Source organism: Cherax quadricarinatus, chromosome 10, assembly GCF_038502225.1.
Source record: "Cherax quadricarinatus isolate ZL_2023a chromosome 10, ASM3850222v1, whole genome shotgun sequence".
NCBI classification, from domain to species: Eukaryota; Metazoa; Arthropoda; class Malacostraca; order Decapoda; family Parastacidae; genus Cherax; species Cherax quadricarinatus.
The window spans coordinates 46,210,624-46,225,477 of record NC_091301.1 but is presented as its reverse complement, the minus strand read 5'-3'; the positions used below and the strand labels follow the sequence as shown (position 1 = coordinate 46,225,477).

The window sequence follows — 14,854 nt, the reverse complement described above, 5'->3', positions numbered from 1 at the left end:
TTTTTTTTTCCTTTTAAAATGAAGAGCACATTTTTCTACATGTTACAGGATTAAAAAAAAAAATTTTAGGGTCAGTCCTTACCAAGATACAGTGGACCCCCACCTTACAAACGCATCGTGTTACGTTAAATCCGCCATACGAAGCATCTGAACGCAAAAATTTTGCCTTGCCTTACGTGATTCGTCCGGGACACGTCCCACGTGTGGCCTCAGCACCAGTGTTTACAAGCCAGCCAGTGCGGTCACATCTATGCATACATTTGGTACATTTCACATTATCCCAGTGTTTTTAGTGCCAGTAACTGCAAAATAAATCACCATGGACCCCAAGAAAGCTTCTAGTGCCATCTCTGTGGTAAAAAGGGCAAGAATTAGTATGGAATTGAAAAAAGAGAATAAGGAAACATGTGCAAAGTGGGTTGAACTGCAAACCTTTACGGATGAAAATCACCCTGACACAGCTACTGCAAGCTGCGTTGGCAACCTGTACAATGACAATGTTATGGCCCATTTTAGGAAAGTCTTAAAGGAACGGGAGGTACAGAGCTCTATGGACAGATTTGTTATGCGACAGAGGTCCAGTGACTCTCAAGCTGGTCCTAGTGGCATTAAAAGAAGAAGGGAAGTAACCCCGGAAAAGGACTTGCTACCTCAAGTCTTAATGGAAGGGGATTCCCCTTCTAAACAATAACTTCCACACTCTCCCCTCCTCCCATCCCATCAATCATCACCAGATCTTCAATAAAGGCACGTGTCATGTATTCTATTCTTAGTAGAGTAGTAATTGTGCATGTCTTCTTCAGTTTGTGTGTATTAAAATTAATATTTCATGAGGTAAAAAATTTTTTTTTTCATGCTTTGGGGTGAAAGGAACAGATTAATTTGATTTCCATTATTTCTTATGGGGAAAATTAATTAGGCTAATGACAATTTCGGCTTACAATGAGCTCTCAGGAACGGATTAATATTGTAAGGCGGGGGTCCGCTGTATGAGACCGTGAAGTTGACTCTGGATGCTCTCCTGATGGCAACATTGACTCCTGCCACTTGCAGAAGTGTTGCCGATATACCTTTTTTCCTCGTTTTTATTTTAATTTATACATTTTTTATGTTCTGATAATTATAATTTATCCTAGATAGTAGGTTGGTAGACAGCAACCACCCAGGGATGTACTACCATCCAGCCAAGTGAGTGTAAAACGAAAGCCTGTAATTGTTTTATATGATGGTAGGATTGCTGGTATCTTTTGTCTGTCTCATAAATATGCAAGATTACAGGTACGTCTATATTTATTTATTTATTTATATAATGTCTTTGCAAACAGTACATTGAGATTGTGTATATACAATACTGGGTTGCAATACAAAGAGAGCCTCTATTATGCCTTGGCATTATGGGCCAACTTAACATTATTGGCTTACATTCTACTTAATACTAAGAAATAGTATATCATAGTTGTACAGTAGAAAAGTAATTATTTCATAGTTGTACAGTAGAATATTAATTATAAATGAATCAAAATTTGTATAATACAAAGATATACGTATTTATATTCTAAAATGCATTGTGAAAAACAATGATTCAATTGTATTCCTGTCAACAATGGATAAAAGGTTCAATGTGATTGTTTCAGTTATGATGTGGGAGTACATAGGTGAGGAAATGTATACAGGTCCGCCATCACAAATCCGGCAATCAGTTATTCGGTTCCTTCAGTTATTCGGCACTAATTTGGGCTTGCATAATTTCAAATTTCCAGGGTCGCCACACCAACCTGCTGGTACTGTTTGGTGGCGCTACTTGCTGCATAAGTCATTACAATTTCTTTTTCTCCATTTATTGTTTTAACCTGCTTACTTTTAGCCCTAGCCATGGTTCCAATGAATAAATGAAATGCTTCTCATTATGTAAAGCACCTACACAGTACATTATCCATTAAAGATAAGGGGGCTTTGAAGCCACTGTTGGTTGCCATGAGCTGTCTCATGAAGCAGGAGAATATGCTTTATTATTATGCTAATATCAACACTACAGCTTATTTGCCTATCACAATTGATCTAATACGACATAAGAAACAATATAAATAACATAAAATACGTTAAATACTCCAGAATGAAAAATATTTGGCATAACACCAAGCAGTTTGACAGAGTTATGAAGAGGATATGGTAAACAAATACAGTACCATTCTCCTATCCCTGTCTTGGTGTATATATCTGGAGGTTATATCTGGAGGTTATTCCGGGGATCAACGCCCCTGCGGCCCGGTCCACGACCAGGCCTCCCGATGGATCAGGGCCTGATCAACTAGGCTGTTACTGCTGGCCGCACGCAGTCCGACGTACGAGCCACAGCCCGGCTGATCCGGCACTGACTTTAGGTATCTGTCCAGCTCTCTCTTGAAGGCAGCCAGGGGTTTATTGGCAATTCCCCTAATGCTTGATGGGAGGCTGTTGAACAGTTTTGGGCCCCGGACACTTATGGTGTTTTCTCTTAGTGTACCAATGGCGCCCCTACTTTTTATTGGCGGCATTTTGCATCGCCTGCCCACTCTTTTACTTTCGTAGGGAGTGATTTCTGTGTGCAGATTTGGGACCATTCCTTCCAAGATTTTCCAAGTGTAGATTATGATATATCTCTCCCTCCTGCGTTCCAACGAGTACAAGTCAAGTGCTTTCAAGCGTTCCCAGTAGTTAAGGTGCTTGACAGAACTTATACGTGCAGTAAAGGATCTCTGTACACTCTCTAGATCTGCAATTTCACCTGCTTTGTATGGAGATGTTAATGTACAGCAGTATTCCAGCCTAGAGAGAACAAGTGATTTGAAAAGGATCATCATGGGCTTGGCATCTCTCGTTTTGAAAGTTCTCATTATCCATCCTATCATTTTCTTTGCACATGCGATCGTGGCACTGTTGTGATCCTTGAAAGTGAGATCCTCAGACATTACTACTCCCAGGTCCCTTACATTATTTTTCCGCTCTATTGTATGGCCGGAGTCAGTAGTATACTCTGTTCTAGTTATTATCTCCTCCAGTTTTCCATAACGGAGTAGTTGGAATTTGTCCTCATTGAACATCATATTGTTTACCGTTGCCCACTGGAAAACTTTGTTTATATCTTCTTGGAGGTTAACCGCGTCCTCAGCAGATGACAGCCTCATGCAGATCCTAGTATCATCCGCAAAGGATGATACGGTGCTGTGGTGTATATCTCTGTTTATGTCTGATATGAGGATAAGGAATAAGATGGGGGCGAGTACTGTGCCTTGTGGAACAGAGCTCTTCACTATGGCAGCCTCCGATTTAACTCTGTTGACCACTACTCTTTGTGTTCGATTTGTTAGGAAGTTGAAGATCCATCTCCCCACTTTCCCAGTTATTCCTTTAGCACGTATTTTATGGGCTATTACACCATGATCGCATTTGTCAAATGCTTTTGCAAAGTCTGTGTATATTACATCTGCATTCTGATTTTCTTCCAGTGCATCCAAGGCCATATAGTGATCCAGTAGTTGTGAGAGGCAGGAGCGACCTGCCCTGAACCCATGTTGCCCTGGATTGTGCAGATTTTGGGAATCCAGGTGATTTGCAATCCTGCTTCTTAGCACTCTTTCAAAGATTTTTATGATGTGGGACGTCAGAGCTATTGGTCTATAGTTCTTAGCTAATGCTTTGCTGCCACCTTTATGGAGCGGGGCTTATATTAGAAAAAACGGAGTGTAGCACAGGGCTAACTATGATATACACTCATACTCCACCATAAACATGAAACAAAAAAGTTATTTTCTCTCTATAGATTATCACACATGGCAGCATATGTGTAGAGAACCTAGGATAACCCCAAAAAAGTCAACGTGGCTTATTTTTAGTACCTGGCTTAGGTTAACCATATGTAATTTTTGGTAAATATTCGATTCCCAGCCAGGGTAGAAACATTAGGCGTGTTTCTTTACACCTATTGTCAATGTTTACCCATCAGTAAATGGGTACCTGGGTGTTAGCCGACTAGTGTGGGTGTTATCCTGGGACACTGACCTAATTTTCTTGAAATACTCAGCATAACAAGTGCCTTTCTATACAGTAGTATGTCACTGATGTCAGCTAGGCCTGTATACCTTGTACATGTACGTGTAGTAAATATATTATTATTATTATATTATTTTCTCAGTTGTTTGTTGGGTTATCTTATTCAAACTTGGGCAATGTATGATGGAAAGATACTTCTTCAAGTACACCAAAAATGAAAGAAATCAAACCATAAATAGCGGAGTTCACTTCTCAGCCATTAGCGGCCGCTTAGCGGTATATTTTTGTATGTTTTTATGGTTATATTCTCATTTTCTCGGTCTCATTTGATAGAATGAAAGATATATTACAAAAATAGATATGATTTTGATTGTTTTCATGATGAAAAGTACCTTGAAACTGCGCTCACAGTAGCGAAAATGTTCTACTCTTTAGTGAAGCTCAAGAGTAAACAAATGATGTCACCGTCCAATACCTGTCCGCCTGCCAGTCTAAATTCCAGTACGGAGTCAAAAATGGATTGACATTATTTATACAATTATTACAATAATGCAGTAGTCTGCATAACAGTAAATCTTCTATTTTTTGTGAATAAAAATTCCAAATGGTAAGCAAGAGTGATATAAGAGGGGCCTGTAGCCATGACTAATGAACAGAGAAAATGTTATTTTAGTGCCAGGAATGTCTGCATTTATTCTGAACCCTATTTTGAAATTGGCATCTGTTGAAATTTGTTTGAAATCGGCCAAATTGCCAATTTCTGACCGCTTTATTGGGTAGTTGAAATAAGTGAATGGGCGGTTTCTTGTACTCAGTTGACACACTAGAAGTAAATAAGTTTATTCAGGTATACACAAATACAGTTACATAGATTATCATACATAGCAGTGTATGTATAGAGAACCTAGGATAACCCAGAAAAGTCAGACAAAGTGACTTATTTCCAGTACCTGGCTTGGGCTTGCCATATATGATTTTTGTTAAATATTTTTTTTTCTCGGTTGTTTGTTGGGCTATCTCATTGAAACTTGAGCAATGTATGATGGAAAGATGCTTCTTAATGTACAACAAAAATAAAAAAGACCAATGATAAATAAGGGAGTTCACTTCTCAGCCATTAGCCGCCTCTTTGTAGTATATTTTCGTATGGTTTTTATGGTTGTATTCTCATTTTTTTGGACTCATTTGATAGAATGGAAGATATATTACAGAAATAGACATGATTTTGATTGCTTTCATGACGAAAAGTACCTTGAAATTGAGCTCAAAGTAGCGGAAATGTTCGATTATTGCCGATGTTCAATGAACTGTGTAAGTGAAGTTGGTTAATTGTATTAAGTGTATTCTAACCTAACCACTCTGTAATTCGGCAAACTAAGTAATCTGGCACACTACAGGTCCCAATGATGCCGGATTTGTGATGGAGGACCTGTACTGAGTATTTAGCAATTAGTCTAGGGTGATTAAGTGGCTTTTGAGAAGAGTCTTAAATTGATTTTCAGACTGGGTTACTTTAATATCTTCTGGTAATGAATTCCATATTTTGGGGCCCTTTATGTGCATAGAGTTTTTACACAATGTGATATGGACACGAGCTACAGTAGGGCCCCGCTTTACGGCATTTTGCTTTATGATGTTCCGCTAATACGGTCATTTCAAATTATGACCAAAACTCGCTATATGGCTCCCCCCACCTGACTTTCTAATATGGTCACCGCGCCCCACCCGGTTTGTTTACATTCTCCGTGAGATCTGTAAGCACTAAGTCTCTCCAATATGTCTGGAAACTCCAAAATTTCAAGTGTTTTTGAAAGTTATTTCATATTTTATATATACTCTGATAATTATACTTATGTATACATGTACCTAAATAAACTTACTGTGCTGGCGTGAAGGTTCACATTAAAATCAGTGTCTTATGTCTGGAGACGTCACATTAGTAATAATAATAATCACCGTGTCTCATTTAAATGTCGTATACAGTGGACCCCCGCATAGCGAACGCCTTGCATAGCGAACAATCCGCATAGCGAACGATTTGTTCGCTAAAATTTTGCCCCGCATAGTGGACAAAAACCCGCTCAGCGACCTTCGTCCGAGACGCGTCCAATGTGCGCCCTCAGCCAGCCTCACATGTGCCGCCCGTCCCATTGTTTACCAGCCAGCCTCCGCGGTAACATTCAAGCATACACTCGGAATATTTCGTATTATTACAGTGTTTTCGGTGCTGTTTGTGGAAAATAAGTGACCATGGGCCCCAAGAAAGCTTCTAGTGCCAACCCTACACCTCAAAGGGTAAGAATACCCATTGAAATGAAGAAAGAGATCATTGATAAGTATGAAAGTGGAGTACGTATCACCGACCTGGTCAGGTTGTACAAGAAACCAAAATCAACCATCGCTTCTATTGTGGGCAAGAAAACGGCAATCAAGGAAGCTGTTGTTGCCAAAGGTTTAACTGTGTTTTCGAAACAAAGATCGCAAGTGATGGAAGATGTTGAGAGACTCTTATTGGTGTGGATAAATGAAAAACAGCTAGCAGGAGATAGCGTCTCTCAAGCGATCATATGTGAAAAGGCTAGGAAGTTGCATGACGATTTAATTAAAAAAATGCCTGCAACTAGTGATGATGTGAGTGAATTTAAGGCCAGCAAAGGTTGGTTTGAGAGATTTAAGAAGCGTAGTGGCATCCATAGTGTGATACGGCATGGTGAGGCTGCCAGTTCGGACCACAAAGCGGCTGAAAAATATGTGCATGAATTCAAGGAGTACATAGAAACTGAAGGACTGGAACCTGAACAAGTGTTTAATTGTGATGAAACAGGCCTGTTCTGGAAGAAAATGCCAAGCAGGACCTACATTACTCAGGAGGAAAAGGCACTCCCAGGACATAAGCCTATGAAAGACAGGCTTACTCTGTTGATGTGTGCCAATGCTAGTGGTGATTGCAAAGTTAAGCCTTTATTAGTGTATCACTCTGAAACTCCCAGAGCGTTCAGGCAAAAGAATGTCCTCAAGGATAATTTGTGTGTGCTGTGGAGGGCAAACAGTAAGGCATGGGTCACTAGGGAATTTTTCTATAACTGGTTACACCATGCATTTGCCCCCAATGTGAAAAATTACCTAACTGAAAAGAAATTAGAACTTAAGTGCCTCCTGGTGTTAGACAATGCCCCTGGTCATCCTACAGACGTGGCAGAGCGACTTTATGGGGACATGAGCTTCATTAAGGTGAAGTTTTTGCCTCCTAATACCACTCCTCTCCTGCAGCCCATGGACCAGCAGGTTATTTCCAACTTCAAGAAACTGTACACAAAAGCTCTGTTTGAAAGGTGCTTTGTAATGACCTCAGAAACTCAACTGACTCTAAGAGAGTTTTGGAGAGATCACTTTAATATCCTCAATTGTGTAAACCTTATAGGTAAGGCTTGGGAGGAAGTGACAAAGAGGACCTTGAACTCTGCTTGGAAGAAACTGTGGCCAGAATGTGTAGACAAAAGGGATTTTGAAGGGTTTGAGGCTAACCCTGAGAATCCTGTGCCAGTTGAGGAATCCATTGTGGCATTGGGAAAGTCCTTGGGGTTGGAGGTTAGTGGGGAGGATGTGGAAGAGTTGGTGGAGGAGGACAATGAAGAACTAACCACTGATGAGCTGCTAGATCAACTTCAACAGCAAGAGGCCACACCTGAGGAAATTGCTTCGGAGGAGGGGAGAGAGAAATTGAAGAAGTTGCCTACTTCAAAGATTAAGGAAATCTGTGCAAAGTGGCTTGAAGTGCAAACCTTCATGGATGAAAATCACCCTCACACAGCTATTGCAAGCCGTGCTGGTGATTATTACACTGACAATGTTGTGAAACACTTTAGGCAAGTCATAAAGGAACGAGAGGTACAGGCCACTATGGACAGATATCTTGTGCGAAAGAAGTCCAGTGACTCTGAAGCTGGCCCTAGTGGCATTAAAAGAAGAAGGGAAGTAACCCCAGAAAAGGACTTACTACCTCAAGTCCTAATGGAAGGGGATTCCCCTTCTAAACACTAACACACTCTCTCCCCTCCTCCCATCCCATCAATCATCACCAGATCTTCAATAAAAGTAAGTGTCATTTAATTGTGCATGCCTTTTTCAGTTTGTGTGTATTAAAATTAACATTTCATGTGGTAAAAAAAATTTTTTTTCATACTTTTGGGCGTCTTGCACTGATTAATTTTATTTCCATTATTTCTTATGGGGAAAATTCATTCGCATAACGATTATTTCGCATAACGATGAGCCCTCTTGCACGGATTAAAATCGTTAACCGGGGGTCCACTGTATATGCATTTTATCGCTCTGGGATGCTTAAATATCAAAGAATATTATGCGTATGTGAGGTGGCCTGGTATGGTAGCCTGGTTGAATACCACACTTGATTTCTTACAATAAATACTACTCATCTCACCCTAGATTAAGACTACAGATATTTTAAGGTAAGTAATGAGTAAACTGTATACAGTGGTCCCTCGCTTTTCATAGTTCTCGGCAATCGTAAATTTCGCCAATCATAGGGGTATTTTCGTATAAACATGGACTCGCTTTTCATAGGTTGACTCGCGAATAGTAGTTCGTCCGGGACACGTACGCACGGTGTGAGCCAGGGCGGCCTCCCTACCCAGCCAGTCTGGCATTGTTTACCAGTGAGTGAAGGTCCCCTCAAGTGCTCCTACGAAATATTTCATAATAGCTGAAATAATTCAAGCAAAGCAGGACAAAAATGCTTCCACAGCAAGGGTAAACAGTGGCAACTAGTGAAGTTACTCCTCATTATTATTATTATTATTACTATTATGGTGTATTATTATTATTATTATTATTATTACAGCCTCTCTTCAATTAGCGGCGTACTCGTTTACTGACAACTCGGACTTACGGCGGGCTCTCTGAATAGCATGCAAACCTAAATAATGTATATTAGAACTGATTTCCTCTGTTCTGTTTATTTCAATATACAGTACACTACTGTATAAACATTTAAAAATATACCAGAAATGTTATAAATGGTGCCAAGGTGACATTACAACAATATCAAGAATGTTTGACACAAACCCACTACCATTATAGTATGCCCCTCACTTAGCGACAAATTCGTTTACTGACGTGGTCTTAGGAACGGAACTCCTTCGTTAAGTGAGGAGAGGCTGTATTATTATTATTAATTTAGGGAACTGGAGCACAGATCCAATTCCCTAGATCAAGAGGCCCTCACTAGCATCAAGGAACCATGAGGGGTGTTAATGTTGCAGTTTAAAAACTGTAGTGTAAAGCACCCTTCTGGCAAGACAGTGATGGAGTGAATGATGGTGAAAGTTTTTCTTTTTCGGGCCACCCTGCCTTGGTGGGAATCGGCCAGTGTGATAATAATAAAAATAAAATATTAAGTACCTAATATTAGTGTCAGAACAAACATTGGCTATGAAATCACAAGAACCACTACAAGTTATAATTATCAGAACATAAAAATTAAATAAATTAAAAAAAAAACAAGAAAAAAGGTATATCGGCAACATTTTTGTAAGTGGCAAGACTCCATGTTGCTGTCAGGTGAGCATCCTTCAGAAGAATTTTTTAACCCCCTCAGTGTCAGTGCCATAAAATTACAGCTTTGAAGCCAGTGTCGGTCCTGTAATACAATGCCAAAATTCTAACGGCTTCAAATCTAGCGGGATAAAGATGGTAGGCCTACATATGAGAGAATGGGTCTGTGTGGTCAGTGTGTGCAGTATAAAAATAATCCTGCAGCAAACAGTGCATAATGTGAAAAATAAAACTGCAACCGTGTTTTTGGTTTAAAACAGTGACTCTGCACTGTATTTTTGTATGGTACTTATCGTTGCAGTCTCGTTTTCTTGGTCTCATATGACTGTCTGGAAGATATATTACAGAAATAGAGGTGATTTTAAATGGTTAACCAACTAAAAGTACCTTGAAACTGAGCTCAAAATAGCAGAAATGTTAGATTTTTGACAATATTCAAAAGTAAACAAATCATGTCAAGCGTCCAATTCACGTCAACTGGTGGGTCTAATATGCATGCATGAAAGCACTGATATTATTTATACAATTATTACAATTATGCAGTAGTCTGAATAAGAGTAAATCATCTTATTTTTTGTGTGTATAAAAATTCAAAATGGAAAGCAAGTGTAATGTAAGAGGGGCCTGGAGATGTGACTAATGAACAGAGAAAATGTTATTTTAGTACCAGGAATGTCTGCACTGTTTATTCTGGACCCCATTTTGAAATTGGCCTTTCCTGAATTTTGTGAAATTGGCGAAATTTCACAAAATTCACTTTTTTGTGTAGTTGAAATAGGTAAATGGGTGGTTTCTTATACCCAATTCATCAAGTAAAAAGAGTTCTAGCAAAATAGCTATGAGTATGGTCAACTGGAATAAAGGAATTGGCTCAAAATAGGGCTCAAAGTGGAAAAAATGGCTGATGCCTAAATATCGCCGAGACCACTAACTTCACAAGAGCATAGTTCCATAAATTTTCCATCAAATTTTGAACTTTCGGTTTCATTACCTTCAGAAAAAGTTTCTCTATCATTTCACAAGAATTTTTTTTTTTAAATTCTTCGATTCTATGAGCAAGTTTGTGAGCAGGGGTCTCGACACTTAAAGGGTTAAAAAGTGAACATTGAGAGCAATATTAATTTTGGGGCTCTGGACAGTGAAATATTTAATACACATCTAGAAGGGAGAATTTTTTTTATGATTTTTTTCCTTTCAAAATAATAGCACTCGGGACACTTCTATTTTTGACCCCTCGGCAGTTTAAAGATTAACACAACATGTGTTGAAGATTGAGACACTTATGCAACATATGGGAATCTTTTTTGAGGAAACGTTTCGCCACACAGTGGCTTCATCAGCCCAATACAAAGCAGAAAAGTGTAAGGATAGGAGGAGTTTCAGGTAATCAGTCCCACAGCCAGGAGTCGATGTGTTCAGTCCATCAAACTTGTAGAATGTACAGCATAGGGCCGTAGACGTGGCTTATATACTGTAGTCAGGTAAACTCCAGGTAGGTGAGGCAAAGCAGGAGAAGATGGGGTCATAGTGGTACCAACCACTACTCGAAGTAGGTCTTCATCCAAAACTTGTCCAACCTTTCGACGAAGACCTACTTCGACAAGTGGATGGTACCACTATGTCCCCGTCTTCTCCTGCTTTGCCTCACCTGATTACAGTGTATAAGCCCTATGCTGTACATTCTACAAGATTGATGGACTGAACACATTGACTCCAGGCTGAGGGATTGATTACCTCAAACTCCTCCTATCCTTACACTTTCCTGCTTTGTATTGGACTGATGAAGCCACTGTGTGGTGAAACGTTTCCTCAATAAAGATTCCCATATGTTGCATAAGTGTCTCAATCTTCAACTTGTTTGTTTTCAAAACCATTCATCACAACACGTGTTCCTTGCCATATCTAAGGCAACTTCTGCTTTTCTTCAAAAGCACAATGAACCAGCTCTTCCATTAATTCCTCACCTGTCATCAGTATCTCTGATAATCCCATCCATTTCTACTGCTTTCCCAACTTTCTGTTATTCAGTCATTCCAGTAGATATCTTATCAACAGCAAATTTAAAATAAGATGAATATACATTGCAATAAATACATATAGTATATAAATTAGAGTTTTGTGATATCTCACCTTCATATAATGGTTTAACCTGGCCAGTGCTTCTATATAGAGATCAGCACCCTTGTTGCCAAATTCATAGCGCCCAGCAATGAAGAAATACAGCGTCTTGTCCAGGTCAAAGTCCATAAATCTATTAAAAAAAAGCAATTATTTATTTACATTCAATGTGAGCATGTTCATCTGCATTTGCAGCAGAGCAATGAAGATATTTCCTCAGGTAACTTATCCTGTAATAACCAATATATTTACCCAGGTACATAAGACTTTCTCACACCCATAATACAAGTTATGATCTCTCACTTTCATGGAGATTCCTTTATGCTGCTGAGAGGCTCTTCATTAAAGGAAGTGGAATTATCCTCCGCTCTCCAGGCTTTCGGAGCCAGGAGAGTGAACTAGTAGCAACTAACAAAGCCAGGAGCTATGACTCAACCCCTGGCAAGTATGTATGTGTGTATATATATGTATAGTATATATATACACACACACACACAAACACAGTGGACCCCCAAGTTTCAGCAGCCGCGACTTTCGTGAAATCCGACTTTCAGCAACTTTTTTCATCAAAATATAGCCTCGTGGTTCATGATTGGCCTCGTGATTCGTCCATCGTATGGGACGCATCCGTGCAGCTGGGAGCGGCTGGGAAGACACAAAGACTCCCACACAACATTCAGAGAGTCAGTGTGGCATGATTTGTGGCTAAGTGACCATCATCACACGGGTTCATACGACACATTTCATAATAATCCATTGTTTTTTGTGCTTGTAACTGCTAAATAAGCCACCATGGGGCCCAAAGAATTCTCACAGTGCCAGCCCTTTGGTAAAGAAGGAAAGAAACACGATAGAATTCAAGAAAAAACTTGTAGCAAAGTACCAAAGTGAGGGAGGAGAATGTGCCTTCTTCAGTGATTCTATGATATGTACGATACTAAAGCAGCAGGTAGCCAGCCAGTGATATAAGTGTAGCATTAACAATGTAGCAAGTAAGTAAAGCGATTAAGAGATAGAAAAACGACACGAAAGTAACTCTCCAATGTTATTGGTGTACAGGGCCACTGAACATATGCCGCTTTGCTAACTTCCACCAAACTAAATCTCTGCCAGCATCTCCTCCATCAAACCAATTAATTACACTAACATCTCGTCCAAAGTAAGTGTAAATATTTCTTATCTATAAAGTGTAAATATTTCTTATTTATAAATTACGTACATTGTGTGAATAGTGATGGTGGCTTTTGCTGCAGCCTCCACCACCACTAATATGTACGGCTTCTCTCAGTGGCCCTTATAAAACCAACACACCACAATCACCATTAGTGACATACGGTATGACATACTTTATTAACCCTTTCAGGGTCCGTCCCATAGATCTACGGCTTTACGTTCAGGGTCCAAACCGTAGATCTACGTCATGAGCTCAGCTCACTCTGATAAACTGTGAGTGGTACATTTGGGCCTAGATATGAGAGAATACATCTATGTGGTATGTGTGCACCACATAAAACAGATCCTGCAGCACACTGTGTATAATGAGAGAAAAAAACTGAAATCATGATTTTTCGATTAAAACAGCGATTTGCAGTGTTTTTTCGTATGATTTTATAGTTTTATTTGCGATTTCTTGGTCTCAATTGATAGAATGGAAGACATATTACAGAAATGGAGATGATTTTGATTGGTTTTAGCACTGGAAATGACTTGAAACTGAGCTCAAAGTAGCAGAAATGTTAAATTTTTGCCGATATTCAAGAGTAAACAAACGACCTCACACGTCTAATACACGTCAGCTGGTGGGTCTAATATGCATTCACAAATATGGTGATGATATTTATACAATTATTACAGTATTGCATAACAGTAAATCTTCTATTTTTTGGTGTGAATAAAAATTCCATTGTGAATAAAAAATCAAAATGGAATTTATTTGTCAAGCCTCAAAACGTAACTAATGAACAGAGGAAATGTTAGTTTAGTTCCAGGAATACCTACATTGTTTATTCTGGACCCTATTTTGAAATTGGAATATTTTGAACTTTGTGTTAAATTGGCCAAATTAACAATTTCCGATCTCTTTAATTTGTAGTTGAAACAGTTGACTTGCTGATTTCTTGTGCTCAATCGATAGAATAGAAGTAATACTAGTGAAATAGCTAAGAATTTGGTTGGCTGGAATAATGTAATTGGCCTAAAATGGGAGTCAAAGTCGGCAAAATCGCCGATTCGTAAATATCGTTGACACATCAAAATTCGCGAGAGCATAATTTCGTCAATTTTCCATCAAATTTCATACTTTTTGTTTTATTACCTTCACAAAAAGATTCTCTACCTTTTCATAAGAAAAAATAACAAAATTTTTTTTTTAAAATTCTTGGACACTGGGGCACCACTTCAGATTTGGGCCTTGGACCCTGAAGGGGTTAATTTGAAAGTATATATCATGATTCTATGTTATTTATATTGTTCATTATGTCATATTAGATGAACTGTGATAGATAAATAAGCCATAGAGATGATAATAGCGTCATATTGAAGCATAATAAACTCGCCTTCCTCTCGCCTCCTACCTGTCTGCCATACACCAACAAGTGTCTTCAATTAAGGTGTGACGTTAAATGTTCATTTATCCATTTTATTAGTGCTTTATATTTATTTGTCATTGTTTTCTGTATGTAAATCTATATTTAATCTTTAAAAACAATATTATTTGTTCATACTTTTGGGCATCTGAAAAGGATTAATTGGATTTCCATTATTTCTTATGGGGAAAATGGTTTCGCCATTCAGCAGACTCTCTGGAAGGGATTAATCACAAAACTCAGGGGTCCACTCTGTCTGTCTGTGTATGTGTGTGTGTGTGTGTGGGGGGGGGTGTACTCACCTAATTGTGGTTGCAGGGGTCGAGACTCAGCTCCTGGCCCCGCATCTTTACTGATCGCTACTGGGTCCTCTCTCTCTCTCTGCTTCCTGAGCTTTGTCATACCTCTTCTTAAAACTATGTATGGTTCCTGCCTCCACTACTTCACTTGCTAGGCTATTCCACTTCCTGACGACTCTATGACTGAAGAAATACTTCCTAACGTCCCTGTGACTCGTCTGAGTCTTCAGCTTCCAGTTGTGACCCATT

General features: G+C 39.2%; 1 protein-coding gene across 1 annotated transcript in view; it reads right to left on the bottom strand.

Moving 5' to 3' along the window:
* The window catches only part of Glys (glycogen [starch] synthase), a gene marked incomplete at its 5' end in the record, with an annotated part of 231,668 nt that extends 219,814 nt beyond the window's left edge, over window positions 1-11,854 (bottom strand). The window contains 1 exon segment of the mRNA XM_070083807.1: window positions 11,734-11,854. Within this exon segment, the coding sequence (XP_069939908.1) occupies window positions 11,734-11,854 (121 nt within the window).
* Between the last annotated feature and the right edge of the window lie 3,000 nt (window positions 11,855-14,854).